The 20,897-nt window shown below is 37.6% G+C and overlaps 2 protein-coding genes across 4 annotated transcripts in view; one reads left to right on the top strand and one right to left on the bottom strand.

The window, feature by feature from the left end:
- EZH2 (enhancer of zeste 2 polycomb repressive complex 2 subunit) overlaps positions 1–10,209 on the top strand; it is a 32,539-nt gene extending 22,330 nt beyond the window's left edge. For both annotated transcript variants that reach the window (XM_072412259.1, XM_072412257.1), the window contains exons 10-20: positions 540–780; positions 882–1,048; positions 1,995–2,089; positions 2,786–2,826; positions 3,363–3,488; positions 3,612–3,790; positions 6,051–6,146; positions 7,305–7,386; positions 7,723–7,803; positions 8,152–8,236; positions 9,883–10,209. In XM_072412259.1, coding sequence (XP_072268360.1) covers positions 540–780; positions 882–1,048; positions 1,995–2,089; positions 2,786–2,826; positions 3,363–3,488; positions 3,612–3,790; positions 6,051–6,146; positions 7,305–7,386; positions 7,723–7,803; positions 8,152–8,236; positions 9,883–9,943 — 1,254 coding nt within the window. In that variant the 3' untranslated portion in view covers positions 9,944–10,209. The remainder of the gene's footprint in view (positions 1–539; positions 781–881; positions 1,049–1,994; positions 2,090–2,785; positions 2,827–3,362; positions 3,489–3,611; positions 3,791–6,050; positions 6,147–7,304; positions 7,387–7,722; positions 7,804–8,151; positions 8,237–9,882) is intronic.
- A 3,998-nt stretch (positions 10,210–14,207) lies between these two features.
- CUL1 (cullin 1) overlaps positions 14,208–20,897 on the bottom strand; it is a 44,356-nt gene continuing 37,666 nt past the window's right edge. For both annotated transcript variants that reach the window (XM_072412255.1, XM_072412256.1), the window contains exons 15-22: positions 20,051–20,127; positions 18,849–18,980; positions 17,634–17,726; positions 17,464–17,511; positions 17,100–17,182; positions 16,394–16,499; positions 15,821–15,934; positions 14,208–14,788 (exon numbers count right to left, since the gene is read on the bottom strand). In XM_072412255.1, the coding sequence (XP_072268356.1) occupies positions 14,708–14,788; positions 15,821–15,934; positions 16,394–16,499; positions 17,100–17,182; positions 17,464–17,511; positions 17,634–17,726; positions 18,849–18,980; positions 20,051–20,127 (734 nt within the window). In that variant the 3' untranslated portion in view covers positions 14,208–14,707. The remainder of the gene's footprint in view (positions 14,789–15,820; positions 15,935–16,393; positions 16,500–17,099; positions 17,183–17,463; positions 17,512–17,633; positions 17,727–18,848; positions 18,981–20,050; positions 20,128–20,897) is intronic.

Here is a 20,897-nt window from a genome sequence, read left to right as displayed (position 1 = left end):
AATAAATGCAGTCAATGCATCTAAAGACTGATAAGTTGCAGTATAAATAGCCTTTTGTTTCTTACCCTTGTTCGGGTTAAAAAGCAGCAGTGGTGAGGTACAGATGGAACTGGATACATTAAGGCAGTGTTCACAATTGATTTATAAAGAGGGTTACCTTTTTAGACTGCAATTTCTCATAAAGCATTAACTTGAGTGTGACTTAAAGCATTATCAAAGTAATAATTCTTTTTGCTTTTTTAATTGCAACACCCTAATAAAAAAGGGTGCAGCACCGTCCCCTAATTCTCGTTCACCTAGGTGATCGAGAATGAACGGGTGCCAGATCCTTCTGGGACACCAACATCGCGCATCCCGGAAGGCTCTTGGGTGCTCCTTCTGTGCATGCCCTGGCATCTCGGGCATGTGCAGGAGGAGTCTTCGTTAAAAGGGGGAAAAGTTGCTGATCTCACGCATGCGCAGATTGAGGGTTTTTCAATTTACTTCCTCTTCAATTTTTGTCAATTACCTACACCTCATAGCAGGCCTTTGTTTTCTAGGAAGGTGCAAAGGAATATGCTGCAGCACTAACTGCAGAGAGGATAAAGACCCCACCAAAGCGCCCAGGTGGCCGCCGACGAGGCAGACTTCCAAATAGCACTAGCAGACCTAGTACGCCAACTGTCAACGTGTCAGAAGCCAAAGACACCGATAGTGATAGAGAAGCCGGCACAGAGACTGGTGGCGAAAGCAATGATAAGGAAGAGGAGGAAAAGAAAGACGAAACTTCTAGTTCTTCTGGTAAGTTGACTGGTAATGAGCTGCTTGTTTTAGGCAACTTTAAACATCTGTTATTAAGTGTACATACTCACTTGTTCCCACAATGCATTATTTTTTTCTAGAAGCAAATTCTCGTTGCCAAACACCTGTCAAGATGAAGCCAAATGAGCTCCCGGAAAATGTTGACTGGAGTGGCGCAGAAGCATCTCTGTTTAGAGTCCTCATTGGCACCTATTATGACAATTTCTGTGCTATTGCCAGATTGATTGGCACAAAAACATGCCGACAGGTATTTTTTTGTTTTCTTCTATGTGTTGCCACTTTTGCTTCCCCATAAAGCCATAAGCAAAATGGCCTATTCCTAAAGAAGAAATAACAGATTACAATTCTTTCTTTATTTTCTCAAACATGATCCTTAAATATATTAAAAAGCGTTTAGATATTCTACAGCAATATATGGTTCTGGTATTGTAATTAACTCAATGTGGCCATCAGTGGGAAATAGGGGAGGTGGGGGGACGTGCCACTAAGCTCTATTGTTATGTATGTTGGTCAGTGATATCAATGTGGCAAATGGTATTTGGTGATCATGCTGGCTGGCACTAATAAAAGTGCTATTGCATTGGGGGGGGACATTAGTTTACAAACTTAATTATATTAAACCTCACTGGATCCAAAGCTTTTTAGATTAAAAATAAGTTTTGTGACTTAAACTCTATATATACTATATAAACTTCGGGCTTTTTCAGCAAAATAATTAAGGCTTGGTAGGTAAACTTGGTAGGAAAAATTAGGCCTAAATCCCCAAGTAATAAATTATAAATTCAAACTGAAATTTTATTTGCCTATGAAAAAAGAAACTTTTTTTATTCTTGATATGTATGCAAAGTAATAAATTACTATGCATTCCTTGCATAAGCTATACAGACATTTATCATTGGTTTATTAAAATGTGCTGTTATTAAGAATAACCTGTACATTACTTGTTTCTCATCATTTATTTTTGAGCCGCTTGGTAATAATTTTGTAATTTTAGTGACTGGTTAAACTAATTTCTGTTTTTCAGTCTGTAGTTAGGTTTCTTTTTTAGGAACTGCCAATTTTCCATGATGTGTTGTGATTTATGTTCATGTTTAATACTTAGGATGTTTAGAGAGGCGTTATAAAATTCTTGTGAATGTGTCAGTGCTTTACTTGTGGGTTTCTCCTCTAGTTACACATTTTAATGTTTACAGGTATATGAGTTTAGAGTAAAAGAGTCAAGTATCATCGCTCCAGTCCTTGCTGAGGATGTGGACACTCCACCAAGGAAGAAGAAGCGGAAACACAGGTACGTTTTTGCACAGAAATTGCTTCAAAGATGTGCCAACAAAAAAAAGTTGCAATCATCCTCATTTCTGCTCATTAAGCTTTTGACTAGAATGAAGTGTTAGGGCACTTCACCAGCCTCTCTTGTATTCCTAGTTGATAAAGTAAATTAAATTCTTTCACCATCAAAAACATCCCAGCATTGGCATCTTTCATTATCTTCTTTTAAAACTGGACCTTAAAATCTGCTGCTTTCCCCACCTGGGGTCAAATAGCAAAAATAAAACCTATGGGCCAAAAAAAAGAGAAAGCATGTTAGTTCATTAAATATAATTGAATAAGGTGGGATTGTTAATTGTAGTTGGGTGTGTTCGTGGATAGGGTGAAGAGAAAGAATAAAGACAGACAAGTATATCATTTATTGTTTGCTAGATGATTATATATCTGATCTAGGAATTAAATGTCCCAGCAACCAACGTTCACATTTTAAAAAAAAAAGAATAGTTAATAGAGTGCACTGTTTATAATTACTGCATAAGCCGTGGTGTTTATATATTTACATTTAATTTCAGTTTGCTCAAAATCATTGTTGTGATGTGGAGCAAACAAATCCACCCCCTATACAAATTCTTTCTCCCTATTTATCTGTAGTTTCTGTAGCTTTTGTAATTGGAGTCCTTAATAATCTAAACTGGTTGTTCTATTTTAAATTTAATAGATTGTGGGCTGCGCACTGCCGAAAAATACAACTGAAAAAAGGTATGTATACAGTACAACCTATGTTGGTGTAATCAATCCTACAAAATTCTGTAAAACTTGGCATTCGGTTGACTGAAAAGTTGATTTGAAACGGCTTAAACATCCTGAAATGAATTGTCTGCAAAGTTGCTGAGTGTGTGTTCATGAATTTCGGAGTCAACAAATAGTCGGCAATCAGTATATAAAAATGTATTGTGTATGTATGAGAGAACAATAGGGCTGCCATTTTCAGAAGTATTTAAGTTAAAAGTACAGCCAAAGAGCTACCTTAAAATAAAAGAAATGTGTTTGGCAATGTCAGCCTCATGATCCTGTCTCTTGAGGTAGCACTGTCTGATCTACCTCTTTACTTTCATAATATGATTCCACCATGTTGGAGCAGCAGTCATTCCAAACTGACTACAGCTTTCATGCATGCTCTTCTGCCTTATTTGGCAGAACATCACTTGATTGTGACATATAAAGTGATGTAGCTATGATTTATTACAGCTTATGTGCCCTTCAGATCTCTAAGGTCTGTTTTTATGTTTTTCCAGATGGCTCCTCAAACCATGTTTACAATTACCAGCCTTGTGATCACCCTCGCCAGCCTTGTGATGGTTCCTGTCCCTGTGTGATTGCACAGAATTTCTGTGAGAAATTCTGTCAGTGCAGCTCTGAATGTAAGTAACAAATAAAAGGATACTATTGAAGAAATGCAACAGTGATATATTTTTCTTAATATGGGTTGTAGTTTTGTATCTTTTTTTCACATTTAATCACACTAATATGCTTTATTCATAAAGGCCAAAACAGGTTCCCTGGATGTCGCTGTAAGGCCCAATGCAACACCAAACAGTGTCCATGTTACCTTGCTGTGCGGGAGTGTGACCCAGACTTGTGTCTCACCTGTGGGGCTGCTGATCACTGGGATAGCAAAAATGTTTCATGCAAGAACTGCAGCATTCAGCGGGGATCCAAAAAGGTCAGTAAAACAGACAAACAACCACATTAAACATTCCTCAGATTTCTCCAATGGTAGGCCACAAGACAGATCAGCTAGTACACACATCCAGTGTAATCTTCACTTTACCCCTCTTTAACTTTACCACTTTAGATACTGCTTAAAAGTATATTGCCTGTCCGTTCATACTCTAAAACCCCTTTAAATTTATATTTCAGCTAATTAAGCCATGTTTAGGTCTTTGTGATAATCATCCCTGGAAGCTCTACTAAATCTTCACTTTTTTGGCATGTTTGCGTTCTCTAGTCAATACCTGTCAGTCGCTTTTCATGCAGCCATCTGGGTGTACCAGGTCCTAGCTGACATCCGGTTTGCATATATTGGACTAATTTAAAGAGTATGCATTCACAGTAATGCACAGTTATTCTTTGCCCCTCACCTTTGCTTGGTTTACCTTTTTCTTGTTTGGGGTGTGCCATCAGGTTGGTACAACTACATAGCCCACTGTTCATCTTTCAGTGGAATCTCCTGAGCTAGAGTGTGAATACATACACCCTAGCTCAAAAGAAGACCATGCTTTTTATTCTGTGGGATCTGGTTCTACTTTTGAGTCAGAGTGATCTTGGTAGCACACCTCTTGAGTGTTTACATGGGAGCAGCAGGTATCCACTTTAAAGGTCCATGATGCAAAACTGCTGAGAGAAATCGGTAGGATTCCTTTTCTGTCGTCTTACTGAAAATGTTTGCCTGGCTGGGATGTTGATTCTGTAGATTTAGGAGTCATTGCTCCAGAAAAGGTATGCAGCTGGTGAAATCAGAACTCGTCAATATTTTATTACTACTACCATTAACTTCACTGCCAGGCAACTTACACTTTAAAAAGGTGTAATCAACAGTGTCTGCTCTTCTAAGAAATGTTTTTTATGAAACAATTACCATGCAATATTTACTATTTGGTGCAAATGCTACCAATTGTTACTGCATCCAAATATTTATCACCCCTCCTTTTTTTTTTTTACTAGACAATATGAAATACTGTAAGGTAATTAAAGTACCCATATTATGAGAAGCATGGGGGCTGCCACTGCTTTCTTCTGTAATTGGCAGTTGGCTGGTATGTGTTAAGATTCCTTTTCAGAAAGTAAGCATCAGGGTGCTGTGCAAATGAATGTAAGACAGGTAAAAATCTGATCTGTTCACAACTGAACCTTTTATAGATATTGGCACAATATTGCCTATGGTGTAAGATCTTCAGACATTAGTAGCTTGTTTGGCTATGACAGAGCAATATAACTGAGCAGATATTCGGCAAGTGCACATGTGGACGGATTCACATTGGTGCATTGCTGTTATTTTCATGTCAAAATGAAGAACAAATATAACAAATGCATCACACTGTGTTTGCTATGTTACCATACATTAGTTACAGGAGATACTGCAGCTCACTGGTGCAAATGGTCCCTAAAGAGAATCTGTCAGCATAGAAATTTGAGCCTCAGCTGCTTTGTTCTGGATTTAAATGGTTATTCTTGCCGCGCATTTCAGTAAAGTTTGCGTGGTCTGCAATCTTCTTTTTGGCCACCCATTTTCCAAACGATAAAGAATAAGGTGCACCTTTTAAAAATGTCTGGGGACAACTTGCACATTTCTGTCCTGACAGGTCCCCTTTTGCAGCTTATAGGAGTGGCTCCTGATTGTCCATGATTTGGTCATGTTGACTGTATAGAAGATTGATATTAATATTGCCTTTTTTGTGGGTTAGAGGCATGTAACCTATACCCTGTCTGTGTTTGCCTTCCCTCTTCCAATAACACATGGTCCTGCAGCCTGATTTCATCCATTTTTGGCAGAGGCCCATTGGTAGGTAAGGCCTCTTGAATTCTTGTAGTAGATGCACGTATTGGGCAGTACGGGCTGCACTGACATACAGAACATGCAGAAACTGAGCTGACCATTTCAGAACATTTTTTTTTTTTCCGTAGCAACCAATGGTAAACAGCCTTGTGAGAGCAAGTGTCATTAACTTTGTATTCATGTACTCCATTATTTTTGTGGCTTATAAAAATAAAAGTGCCATTGAATGTGTGCATTGCAACAGGTGCAGTTTTTTGTGGTTCTGTTGCTTACGCTTGCCATTTTCATATATTTGATTTCTGTCTTGTGAGCTTCTTTCCTTTATGGCAATGACATTGACATGTCTGTAATAGATCCCCCTATTCTGTGCATTCATGTACGGATATTTAAATGTAAACACCAACCTGTTTAATATCTGTTTTCTCAGCATCTACTACTGGCTCCTTCTGATGTAGCTGGCTGGGGAATCTTCATTAAAGACCCCGTACAGAAGAATGAGTTCATCTCTGAATACTGTGGAGAGGTAAGAATAGTCAGCAATATTGTATTTTCACACGTGGGGTTAAAGTGTAGGCTCCCTGGACTGACCTGATATAAAATCCTTTGTTTCCCTTAGCAGTCAATTGAATGTTTTTTTTCTGTTTTATAATCTACGCTGGAAAAACAACTGATTTGGCTGCTTTTAGCATCTAAAAGTTAAAATCAAGTAGCCTAATGCAAAACTGTAATTTTTATCACTTTTAGCAATAAATGTTTACAAATGTGTACACTGAACATTTTCATTACATGTATAAAATGTTCATCACACACATGTTAAAACCATGATATTGGGCATTGTGTTGCTCTGAATTCTCCTGTCATCTGACACAATAGGGCTAACAAGACTACATGCTGAGCTTTCTAATCATGAAAATGCTTATGGTTTTACCTTTTTTGTTGCCTCTTCAGTGCTGTATGACCAAGCAGGAAAATGTGTCTACCTCTGACCTTTTTCCGCTTTGGGTTTGTAAAAAGAGCAGAATGGCTCATCAAGTTATCTTTAGACGTGAATTTTCAGAAAATCTCCATAAACATGTTACATATACTGCAGCAACCTAGTGGTCTGTAAAAGGACAAGGAATATAATATGGGTTCAGGAACATGCTCACCTTAACATGGTGCTTATGCAATTTTATTCATATGACATTTTTGATCTATAGTAATGTGAAAAGAATGTACTGCTTAGAGTTCTTCCTTGGCAACCACTGGCATGTTTCCCAACGCTTTTTGCTACAGAAGGTGAAAGAGAGCTCAATGGTTGCTAGGAGGTAAAGCTACTTATTCTTGGGCCCCTATATAAATGCCATCACGCCTGTGCACTGCATTCACTAAGTAGACAAAGAGCAAAATGTAAAGCTAGCTGAGTAACATTGAATGGTTGTTGGTATGCAATACTTTGTATAGCATTATTAACATGACTTGAAAATAAAGCAAATATTAGGTAGAATACAGAGGGAAAAGTGTGGAAGGGATCGGTGATCTGGATGTGCAGGCTTTACTGATAATATATAAATCCCCCTAATATTTACTTTGTAAATTACTCTAAGATCTTGGTATAATCTTCCAGCAGGCAATAGATTAATGTCAATATATAGATGTGCTGCATATTTCAGTGTTCAGACCTATATGCTGTATTCAACAGATCATATCTCAGGATGAAGCAGACCGAAGAGGCAAAGTGTATGACAAATACATGTGTAGCTTTCTCTTCAACTTGAATAATGGTAAGCTTGTCTTCTAAATTGCCAGGGTATGAAACAATGCTTGCCATTTCAGATTTTTTTTTCTCTCTCTCCACATTCTAGGTTCTATTTCAGCTAGTTGTGACTGGAGTCCACAAAACATCCGTATAGAATTCTGTATATTTCTATGCTGTAATTATATTGAAATAATCTGCTTACACACTTTTTCTGGTTTTAACAACCCTACTGCAGATGCTGTATTATCTTGGCCAGTGGGTCACAAAGCAACCTCTGTTTTATGTCCTAATGCTATTTTAGAATCAAGACAAATGTCTGTAAATTTTCTGCATTCTTTCATATGTTTTATTTCTCTTTTAGATTTTGTAGTTGATGCAACCCGCAAAGGAAACAAAATTCGCTTTGCGAACCATTCTGTGAATCCGAACTGCTATGCAAAAGGTATGCGGTATAGTACGTTGCTCAGTGTGTAGATTTGTTTCCTTTACCAGTGACATTAAGGACATTATGACTCCAGCAAATCTTTGTACATATGCAGGAAATTTTGACAGCAGCCTTAAAGGGATTTTTTTTTAATGTTGATAAACATAATTTTTTTTTTTTTTATAGTAGTATTATATCCATATAATGAAATGCCACATTCAATTATTTTTAAGTAATACCTCAAAATTAGTGTGAATTTGTTGGGAATACACATGGACTCTTCAGTTCCACAGTGTGTTAATGAAATGTATGATAACTGTAGGTGATTTGTCTGATTTGAAATTTTTTTTTGTTTTCCTGTTTCAGTAATGATGGTTAATGGTGACCACAGGATAGGAATTTTTGCAAAAAGAGCCATCCAGACAGGTGAAGAACTCTTCTTTGACTATAGGTACGTATGGCATCAGACGATTAGTAAATACTGTTAATCCTTTTTTTTTTTTTTTTTTTTGCAAACAAGATGATCTGTTACTATTGATATTTTAATGTACAGTAAGGGCCTGTGTTCTTGGACTTAAACTACGTACACACTTGGTTCTCGCCTGATAATCTGGATATTCTCGGACGAGAATCTGAAGTGTGTACAGCACGCGTTTGTTCATCGCCCGAATGACCGTCCTGGCGGATCCACGGATGATGAACGACAAACAATTGTAATATGTAATACAATGTAAGTGAAAGGGGAGAGTGTGCAGCGGGGTGCTGCTCTGTCGCTCTCCCCCCTCCGCATTGCATAGAGCAGAACGGTGCTGTATATATAGTGTCGTTGGAAAGGATTGTGAAAGATCCTTTCCAATGACTATAATTGCAAGTGTGTATGTGGCTTTAGAAGCTTGTCAAACTGATGCAAGCCCTGAAATTATTCCAAATTCACTGATCGATAAATTGACTTCTCTGGACTGTTTAAAGAGGGTTTTGCATTCCCATAGTACTTATCTGTAAACAACAAAAGCCTGATAATACAGGCCCTAAATGGAATGAGTGGATGTTTTGCTAAGAAAAAACTCATCACCAAATGAATGTTCATTGTTAATCTGTCTTTATTGCCCTTTTTGAATTGAATGTGCAGGGCAACACAACCAGTTCACCTGAAAGCTGATCTTTCCAAATGTATATAGTTGCCTTTCCTTTGCTCCCCCATGCTGCATGGACCCATACACACCTGATGTTGCCAAACCCTTAAATTATTCACAGGTCTGGCCTAGCCAAGACCCACAGCTTGTCTCCTCTCATGAAAAGTGTGATCTCCTTAGACTACATTGTCTATATGCCTTTTGTGGTGCTCTATGCCAATAAAATAAAACTGAATAGTTACAGTCCCTATATATTCTAGGTCTCTTAACCTCCCTGGTGGTCTGAAGAATGAGTATTTTTAATGTGGTACATTTAAAAATACTCATTTTAAATTTCCTGCCTATGAGCCCCACGGTCCCTGCCCTCTAGCCTGAGGCTCGTTAGCAGATGCCTGGCTGGCATCTGCGTCTCTGGCGTGTGTACATTAGGTGGGCGCCGCTGGAATGTGGGAACCAGGTAGGACTTTAAAACTCCCTGGCAATTCCACCCCGAGTGTGGCTGTACTTCTTTTGGCACTGACAATTAACACCGAGCCACACTTGGCAATACCGCCAGGGAGGTTAAGTATTAGTTCTATTGGAAACATTTACTCAGCTTTTATTTGATAACTAAATACTGAAGTACAAAGATTTCAATGATAAATAGGTTTGTTTAGATGTTTTAACACTCAACATTAGTTAATTTAGGAGCTGCATGCCGGTAGTTCTGGGAAATATATAAATGATTTCCGTACTAGCCATTCCCTGAGTAATCTTGAACTCTGTAGCGTTCTTGTCTCTGTGGGAGAAATTCCTTGAATTACCTGAAACATGCAACATTCTTGGCTCTGTGATGGGGATTTTGTAGCATTCTTGGCTCTGAAGTGGGGACTCCCTAAATTACTTTGTAGGTTTCATTCACAAAGTTATATTACGCCTGTTTGTTAGGCTTTTACATACAATTTGCATTTTATTTTTGTTTCAGATATAGCCAAGCGGATGCTCTGAAATATGTGGGTATTGAGAGAGAAATGGAAATCCCTTGATTCACCAGCTACCTCCTCTTACAACCCATGCCTTACCTTCTTCAGGAATTTCTAATACTGGCTCAGATTTAGCTACAAGAAAAATAAGTTGAAGTTCTGAATTTACTGAGTACTGTACAAGTAATTTATAGTGATGTCAAAAGAAGATTTGTTATGCTTTTACTTTTTTTTGCCAACTACAAAATGTTTTTGTACTGATGAACTTTTGGCAATAAGGTATTGTGGTACATCTCCCACCTCAAATAAAATATACTTGAACTTCTTTACCTTCTGTGTGCCTAAATTTATCTGTTTGGTGAAATGTATTCATTTTCTGATTTTTTTTTTTTTTTTTTTTTTTTTTTTTTTTAAATGTTTCCTGTTTTTCTTCTTTAAAAACATTTTGTACAAGGAGCACTCCTTCCACACATGGAATGAAATAAATCTGCATTTAGTGATCACTGTATTCAAGTAACTTTATGTTGTACTTGGTGAATCATCTCACTTGAACTGATTTGAGGGATTTGTGTAAAGCTCGTCCTAGCCAAAACTGTCAGGGTTAGCTCTGTCAATATAAAGTTCTTGTACAGAAGTTATTAAAACTAAAACCTTTAATTAGTGACTCTCTGTCCTTTTTCTGGGTCAGTGGGATAGTATTTAATGCTGATACGGCTAGGAAACTAGCATTTTTTTTTTTTTTTTTTTTTTTTTTTAGAAGGCTGTCAGGGAAAGTAGATGGTCCAAGTGAGACCAAGAGGATGGAATTTGTCTATACTGCATCAGAATGCTGGCTGCCCTACATATGCTGCTTGATGGTTGATTGCCATATAACATTGTGATAACAGGTTTTTGTTACAGGAAATTAATACAGGTCTCAGGCTAAGTAAAAGCAAATACTCAGAGTTCATCACAGGAGGCAGGCCCATCATTTACAATGATTTGGTATAATTTCTTGTATTGGTTTTGACTGTTTTTATTCCCATGGAACTGCTGGTGCTATTTTGATATCAGTTGTTGACTTTGTGGGCTTTTTTGTTACTATTATCTTTTAATAAAATTTTAACTGAATTACATTGCCACAGGTCTCCCTACTTTGGCCTTAAGTTGGCCAATCTTGAAATAGCATATGGCACGCCATGCACTCTTGGCAATACAGAAATACAGTTTTTCAGTCTTCTCCACTCTTACCATAACCAGGCCTATTGAAAACCAAACCTTTTTTTCCCCCTGGAAATCCTCTTTCATAATGAACAGTGACAAATGATCAAGCGCTGTACACACACAATGCTGCTCTCTTCTTTAGGGAGGATGGTAGTGAATAGTGGTTGTTTATTTATTCAGTGGGTGATATTCATTTATCGGCCAGAATTGATCATTGAATGACATCAGGAAACCACTGTTCAACTCCAATCCTCAAACAAGACCAGCATACCCATTCCTCTTTGGAGACAATGATTTGATTAAGGACCCCTGTGTGTTATCAAAACACAAGCTGTGGCTGTGTTTGTACATGTATTTGGATGTCATACAATGTTATATCCTACAGTTGTGGGTAAAACAAACCAACTAAACAATGCATAACCTGTGTGGGATGAAGGTTCTGGATACATTACAGACTAGGTGATTATAATCTACACAATTCATGATTATCACTTTATTTCTGTTGAGGGTAAATAGTTCTGAATATTAATAAAATGTTACGGTCTTACAAATTCACCATTCTGTACTCTGCAGCCAAGGAATGGGAACAACTACTAATTCCTATATTATCAGGCTAACAATATTAACTTTACTAGGGAGTAGGCAGAAGACCCAGGCAACTGAATAGTTGGTAAAATGACTATGATTAAATAATTTAGGAAACTACTCCAAAAAAAAAAAAATGCTAAATATTGCATTTTGGTTGTCAGAACTTAAACTTTTTTTTTTTTTTTTTGTATTTAATGTAACTTTGTGAGAACAAAATGATGGAAATCAATAGGGCTTGGCAATCAATGATGCCAAGACCTGCCTGAGGGGAGGGATGAATAACAGTGTTAGGAATATTTGGAATTTGAAATCCTCACTCTCATTGTCTGCTTTTTCTCTTTGGCAGAATGGGTATAGGCAGTTCCTGGATGGTGAGGGCATTGACGGTGCAGTCCAATCCACAGTGCCCAAGAATACAGGATGCCTTGATCCAGGTCTGGGAGGAAATCCCTAAGGCAGCATCCCCCATGATTTCATCACACACATGCCCAGTTCTGGTCAGGAGTGCAGTTATATAGGGACTACACTACCGAGTTATTACATTATGAGTTGCTGTGATGAAGTTCACCCTAGTTTAATCCTGCTGCAATTTCATGTTCACTTAGATTTTCAGTGTAATTAAAATCTACTCTCTGGATCCCAGTTTTTTTTTTAATCAAATTAGATCAAAGAATTGGATCTTACATAGAAGGTGTTTCTTAGTGGTTATGAACCTCTAAAACTTAGCGTAGACTCATTTGTTGTGGTCTTTAAATATGAATTAATTTACAATACAAGCAGCTAGAAAGAGGCCATACAATGTACACCTTTCCTAGCTCACCCAAACTGATTTACCTAACCCATCTCCCCCTCTACGGATCGGAAGAAGACTTACAGTGGAAAACTTATAGAACGTGGAACCACAGCTCAGCAAGTAAGCTACTTTTAAAGGGCAATATTGGGCAAAGTACACACATGTGCAATGTGGGAAATAGCAATGTCAGCTTCCATGGCCCCCTCAGTTCTCTTTTTATGCTTCTCGGTGGTCACGTTATTGATTTTTAAAAGTTGAAGCTGGTAACGATGTTACAAGGCCCACACAAAGGGTTCTCAATGCACATATGGGAAAATATGAAGGTGGTCATTGCTAGCTTTATTTTCTAAATTGCCAATACACTGATCTGCATACCTGTCCAAGGTTAGTGAATAAGAATGTGATACACAGTATATTAGCTAGGCAACAAGTATCGGTTATGGCATACTTTGTCATATGTACTGTACATATCACCAGTATGGCACTTTGAGCCACACCCCATGCGTCTGGTACACTCGTTTCATAATTATCTCCAGTAGGTGGCGTCATTGCACTGAAAAGAAGAGAAATCAACTAGTAACATCTCTTAACACAGACATCATATAATATAAGGAGAAGTTTGTGAATCACCTTCCCAATTATTCAAGTGAAAATTTGCCAGCAGGCAGGTTGTTTATTGCAGAAGGCACAGCGTACCTGATTTTTCTGAAATGCATATGCACAACTGTGTGTGCTAGGCATCTCTCAGCATACACCTGGACTCTGGGAATGAATTAACTCTTGTGCAAATGCATGAGCATTTCATCATTATGGTTAGTCAAGATGGCCTAAGACCCAAATCTGAAGGAAGACCAGGTGAAGACTACAGTGTGTACTAAAAGTCCTTCTGCAATAGGCAACCTACCTAGTCAAATTTTTTTTTTTATGTTTAATTCAGCTTTAAGGCATTTCTATTGAAATGGACTGTTAACATTACAGCACAATTGTGTTAACTTTATTCAGTTTTTTGGGAAAGCCCAAACCCCATGCTGCAAGATGACATGGTGTAGGGCAGAAGTCAGCAAACTTTTTTGGCTACTAGGCCATTTTAGGCGGTCAAGAAAGCACACTAGGACAGACTTGCTCTCTGGAGTCCCGTGCTGATGGCTCCAGCCCCCACCAGGAATGCCCCTAAAGAGAAACCCCTCTCCTCCGCAATGTGCACGGAGGAGAGGGAAGGCCCCTAAAAAGGAAATCCCTCTCCTCCGCAATGCATATGGAGGAGAGGGCTATATCTGTCCTAAGGGCTAGAGTTTGCCGACCCCTGCTGTAGAGGGATCTGCACATATCTGTCATAATCCATTGGGTACAAATTGGAAAGCTGACTGTGTGCCAGGTTGTCTTGTCCAACATCAGTATCTGACCTCACAAATGCTTTACTTGAATGAATGGGCACACATTTCCACAGACAAAATCTTGTGGAAAGCTATTTACAGACTAGGCTGCTATAGCCACAGAAGGAAAAGTTCCCCATATCGATACCCACAGTTGTGGAATGGGATGTCCAACATGCTGCAAGGCCACAACATTCGGGTATAAAGTACATCTCCTCCCATTGTAGAACTCACACCTGGGTTCAAACATCCCACTATCGGCCAATGTAACAACTTAATTTTTTCCTTACCAAAAAGAGCTTTGTACAATAAATTTTCTCAAATCACATTTCAGAGGGGTTAACACCTGAACACAATTTGTACAGAAATGTTTGATTTTTTTCAGTTTTATTTTCACACATTAAAAAAAATGAAACACACTATACAAATGGGATTTCAGAGCAGATTACATTAGGTCCATTTCATACTCTATGTCATTGTGCTGCCAATATAATTATGAACTAGCTTCATTGACATCTGGTGCCCATACAGCAAAAATCGCACTGATTTTAAAGGAGGGAGGTGGTGGCATGCAAACATCAGTTTGGGTACAGGCTCCCCTCAGTTCTTAAATTAAAAGGGCTTAGGTGTCCATATATCCATATTTACATGCTTGAATGGTGGCAGTCCCCGGGCTGGCGATTGGGAGTCCTGTTTCTTTCTGGGTTGTTAAAAAGAGTCAGACCAAGTGGCAGCAATTCAGCTCCTATAAAGTTCCTTTGGGTCACCATTCTTTCCATCATATCACTTTCACTATCTGCTGAGTCACACAAATGACATTTATCCAATCAGGCAATTTCTAAATATGTATAAAATTTTCTTGTTTCTTATTCAAGCCAGATAACTGTACGTGTCCTTTTCTCCATCCACACGCTCCAGATACTCTTTTTCTATAAGGATGTCGATACATTTCTGGGGGGAAATGAAAAATTAAGAGGTTATTTCACAACAAAACAATTCTAAATTTATTTTCTAGGGCAATATAAAGGGGTAACAGTATGCAAAGTATAAATAGATTAAATTACAACTTAAATGAACCTGTCACATGAAATACTTCCACCCTATTAAACCATAACCAATTAAAGAATCTGCTGTGTCCACTCTTCACATTCACAGCATTGTGTATACTATTGAACCTCACAGGGGGAATAAAGTGACACTGCAGCACTGTTAAACAACCAGCAGATGGCACCATTGTAATTGATGAAAATAGTAACATACTCTGATAAAAAGCTTGTCAGTCTGGTATATTTTGGACTACTTGCTGGAAAGAAATATTTTCAGTTACATTCCTACTACTTAGTTACCATTCTTTCTCAAAGTGTTGTGTAACCGTCACATATATATGAACACCTTACACATTTATCCCACTTAAAAAAAAAAAAAAATTGACATGCAAAGCCTATGTAGAAATGGTTTATTGCATTTTACAGACAGTGTCCTAAATATTGTTTCTAAGAAAACTCCAGGGAAACTGATGACAGATGAAATACATATATGGAAAGCATTTTAACCTGCCAAAGAAATTGTAATTGCAGAGCTATGTATGGGTACAGACAAGCCCTGTCTGACAAAGGGAGTCCTTGTCAATGCTACAAGTAACAGAACGTGTCCTATTCCCCACCTTTTGACAGGAAAATAAAAGCCGTAAAACTAAAAAAATTCAACTTTCTGCTCTTACCTATTAGCAGGGTGCTTGTTAGCACATGAGCACAACAGAACCAAGAAATTCAGGGACTTACACTGAGTGCATATATTTGATAATGAATAGAAAGCCCATGTGTATTATAAGTGAGGCATCAGCAGTGTTCTCCCCAGCCCCTTTAAGCGAAGAGTTGGGTCACAATACAGGGAACTCCCATCTTAAAAATATTTCTGGGTTGAACACTAACAAGTACATGGTATGAGTAGGTAACATGACATTCCACTAAAATCTGTACAAACCTTAATAACGGGAACACGTGGCTTGAATCTTGATGATAGCTGGGTTAAGACTTCTCCAAGAAGTTGCTGGTGTTTCAAGACCTTTCTCATTTTCATGATTCTTACAATGGCAGCCTAAACCACAACAAAATACATCTAATGTTAATCTTATACTTCAACAATGCCCAACAATAACCATAAACCTAGAAAAATAAGTACAAAGCCATTTACTCATCATGTAATCACTTTTAACACAAAGTTAAGAGATTTCTCTCTGCCAGATATTACAATAAGTCTGAATAGGAAGCAGGTAGCGTTACAATATCCAAGATGTCTCTTGACTGCAGGGGTACTGCTCTGATCAATACCAAAATGGCGAAATGTCTCAAATAAGGGCCAGCAGACTTTAAAATTTACATTAATTCCTACCTGCACCCGATCCTCTGGCCACTTACAGAATCCTATACTTTGCGTATGTATTCCGCATTTACTTTACAGGGTCTTGATGTAAAGGCAGAGAGGTGACTGTCCCAGCAAGGCTCTAAATTTTGCAGTTACAAAGATTTATCCTAGACTCGACAGTCAGGTGATTACCTGAATGAGAAGTTTTCGATCTTCCTCTATGTTTTTGTGCGTCGTCTCCTGTTCTTGTTTCTGCTCCGTTTTCATGGGAACATTAATGTTCACTCTAAGCTTCTTGCTGCAAAAACAAAGATAGAATGACCTTAATATGGAGCCATTGTTCATTCTGTCCAAACTTCACCCCAGGTGCACCACTGTAAAACTGCATTTTACTCTTTTCACACTATTTTCTTTACACTCACAATTCTTGTCCATCAATTTGCTCATACTAACCAATTAGGAACTTTATCCCCTTATTCAGGGATAAAACCTGTCACTAGAATCTACAAATCTGTACATAAAAACAAAAGAAGTGAAACAAAGAACATCAACAATATTCACAAAAAGTATATTAGCTGACCATGGATTGTAGTTTCCCTGCAAAAAAATATGGGAGTTGACACTACTTCTCTTGAAATATTTAGGTTCTGGTACAGTCATGCTGATCCCTTGCTGGAACATCTAATACCTATCCCTAGTTACAATCACAGTTAAGATCAGCATGACAGCCCTTGAGCTTACATCTTTTAAAACAAGTTAACAATGGCAGGTTCCTCATGTCAGTAATCAAAGAACCTATTTACAGGATAGCTATATCATAAAATCACACACTACAGAAAAGCACCAACATAGAAATGATCAAATAATTCAAATCTGTAAAGAATTTACATGAACATACTTTTTATAGCCCAAATACAGCTTTATTAGGATATCCGGCCTAAGCTCAACTTCATCCACATTAGCATTTTCATCTTCTAATACCTGTAGAAAAGAAAAAAAGTAAAAGACAAACTGTATTATTCAGTATTAATGCCTGAAGCATAACATTTTAGAGAAAATATATCTCAAATTTTCAATTATATATATAACTAAACTCGTGGATGACAGGGCTGTGTAAATCCCAGGACTAGATGGTGGGACATGCAAATTTATTTAGTATTTATTTATTCCATATATATCTGTATTTCAACTGCGTATGTACCTTTTCACCTGGTAATCAGTTTTTATCATAATAAAAACTCAAAAGATGCCAAAACACTCACCAATAACTTTGATTTCAGCAAAATTTGTAGAACTTGCACCAGGATATCCTGTAAGAAAAAAAATACATACAATTATTGCCTTGTTTGTCAGTACTACAGTATATGTCGTATACATTTATAAGAGAACACTTTATGGACTTTGCCGTCTGTGACATAATAGAACCATGTACCATTTTAATCTGTGTACTATCTGTCAGTTGCTGTACTGTGTAAGCATCTTCTGTGTTGTACTGGAGCAGGATTGCCATCTGGAATGTGGACGCCTAAAAGACAAATTGTGAGACTTTTTGTAAAATTAGCACTTCTGCAATATATGAACAGAAAACACTAAATTATATACCAATTGTTCTCCCAAACCCAACAAAACCTGTGTGTCCCTACACAATCTCATGCTTATTAGTTCAGCAGAGGCTAAATCTAGCAATGTGTTCTTGACTAAAGAAAGAATGAAGCACCTATGTAAATCCCAAACACACACAGGGATCGTGCACAAGGTATAAATAATCTGTGAAGGTAAAAGATCCTGGGATCCTAGCTAATGCAAGCGTGTAATGTAACCACCGAGTCAATGTGCTGCCGAACTCCTCCCTACCCATCATATCAATTATCTGCAATGATGACACTGATTCGTCTGGGCTGAATTTAAACAGAAGAAAAATAAAATCAAACAGACCACTGAATAAAACATATAGGAAAGATAATGGAATCAGAAAGCTTTAGACCTAAAATCTATTCTCCCTATTCTGGGGCGCTACAACAGAAACTCAAGATCATTCCTATTGTAATGGGGGGGTCAAACAAGCAACCTCAAGAAGAAAGGATTAAAACTAAAATGAGACAAGGAAAGGATTCCAGACAGAACCCAAAGTCAGCATGGGATACCAAGTGATCAACTGAAGACAACACTGCCTGAAGAAGTCCGATCTTAATGGCCTGGTAAAACCAGCAGCCGGAACATCTTGGCAGCTAATAAGCTGCCCCACCACTGCTCAAGTTTGAACATTTTAGAGTGGGCATTAATAAGGAATACAAATAATTCTAACCTCCTCCTTTTTAGGTGCCTTTTACCCTTACTTCTAGGAGGAGATGGGAAAAGGAGCTCACAGGTCTTATATTTTAGTCAAAGTCCAATCAATAGCAAACCGTTAACTTACCCATACCCTGCCATTATCCTAACACACTGCAATGGAAGGGTGAGAAATGACCCAAAAATACTTTTTGCTTCTTCTCTGAAGCCACTGAATAGATAAATGCAACTGAACAATCAACTCCCCAAGAAAGCCTATTAACAGCAAATAAATTCTCCTATTTTTATTCACTACTAGCTCAAAGCTCAAGTTTTAAAATTAACAAATCCTTCAGCACAAGCTTCCAATGTTACTTACCTGCAAGGTATATCTGTTTTTAAAGCAATTAGTAACCAATTCTCCTTTAGAGAGCTGATATAACCAAGTTAACTTTCTTCCACTGTGGCGACTGGCATAAAAAGCTGTAAATCTCTGGTAACTGCGCTCCAACTGCAAGGGGAAAGAAAAAGAAAGAGGCCTCAAAATTAATATAGTGAGAATGACAAAAAACAACTTTACTTCCTGTAATAGGCAGCCTAACCTAAATACTGTAACTGGAAGGAAAAAATAAGTCCATGCCATCCTGCTCCCGATGTGGTTTTAAAAGTATAACATAGTAAAATGTGCTTTTACTAAGAATCATACATTTTTGTGTGTCCCTGCTGTAAATAGGATACCCGATACCACTACTGGTGGATGCCCGATTTATCTTCAGGAAATAAATGTTTATTGTATACCCCAAGTGCAGATATACTTCAACCTGACAGACAACAATCAGCAAACAGAAAATTCAGTTACAGCCAATCACAAAGCACTAAGAATGTTTAAATCTGAACCATACCTTTTTCTGCCTGTGCCTATACTAGGGAGAGTAACTCATTATTTGTCAGCTTGGACTTTTGGGCAATCCAAAATTCAATTATCAGAAGAAAAATAAAAGGCTAAGGTACCGAAAGGGGAAACCTTTTGTAGTGACAACTGTTAAGTGCTTCTTGAACATTGGAGATTTTTTTTCTTTTCTTTTATGGTCTAGGGCAAGAATGGGAGGGAAAGACAAAGGGAGACAGGGGTTTTAACACTTCCCTACTCTATCCAAAAGCGTTTTGTTAGTTAGGTCACTTTCTACTTGCTACCCACCAAACCTAAATCTTTCAGGTTTTTCGTGATTTAAAGTAAGAAATTATTACCTATTGAATAAAAGCTTGACATAAAATCAGCCCCAGAATTGTATTACAAAAACTTGAAAGTGGTTTGGTATGCAAGAAAATTGATATTTTGTGGTCTTCGTGTCCAAAAATGACTCCATAGTACTGAATGCCATTCATTCCACTTTAAAACATACATATACTACAAGTATAAAATAACTCCTACCTTTATACTTTCACATCTGTCAGACAATACATTTAGCAGATCATCTGCCAAACATATGGAAACTTATCTACCAAATATTGAAAAAGGAAAAGCAAAGCTCTCCAAAGGCTAGGATCTGTACAGAAAATGAGCAAGGCCATATATCATACCTCAGAGGGTAATGCAAACGTGCAGAATTGTTGGAAAGGCCAGGATCCAGAGCTGAGGACTTGTATGCTAAAATCCACTGCAGGATAAAAATATCAGAAATTTGAAATATTTGTTAAATATAAAACAAAATGTGATTATTTAGTAGCAGTAAACACTCAGAAATGACAATATGGTGTGATAAACTGTAGCTCCTTCCAAAAAGAAAATCTGTACCAAGATGAGAAGATCACAAATTCCTAGTATTATCCTATGAGCCACCAAAGGTAAAAGAATCTGGGAACTCATGGAACATAGTACAAGGAGAGAATTAGTAGTTTGAAAACAAACAAACAAAAACAACTGCTCTACAAATGTGGCTCCTATTTCATTTATGGAAGTTTGACATATTTATGATAATGATATCAAGTAGCAGGAGGAGATCTCTCTGTGCTTTCTGCTAAAAGTGAAAGTCATGTTATGTCTAAGTAGCACCATCATTGACAAGTTGAGCAGGGGAAGTGGCCATATACAGCATTTCTCTAAATTTTAGTCACATCTATATGACTATTAGAGGTTTGGGGGCCACATTAACAGAAATAAATTAAAGGATTAGCAGACAGAAATAAATTAAAGGATTAGTAGAGTTCTACTTTAAAGACAAAGGAAAGTTCCTTCAATTAGCTAGCATGTTAGAAATTAATATAATTGTAACCAGAATAAGGACACAAAGTCCCCCATCTAGATATATGATGAACAGAGAAATGCTATTTATATTATTGTGAATGCTTTGTAAACATGGATTGATTGGAAAAGTGTTGGAACTGTTTGGTCTACAAGTACATCCTAACTGACATGTCATGATAACTG

Source organism: Pyxicephalus adspersus, chromosome 5 (genome assembly GCF_032062135.1).
Source record: "Pyxicephalus adspersus chromosome 5, UCB_Pads_2.0, whole genome shotgun sequence".
In the NCBI taxonomy this organism is placed as follows: Eukaryota; Metazoa; Chordata; class Amphibia; order Anura; family Pyxicephalidae; genus Pyxicephalus; species Pyxicephalus adspersus.
This window is presented reverse-complemented; position numbering and strand designations above follow the sequence as displayed.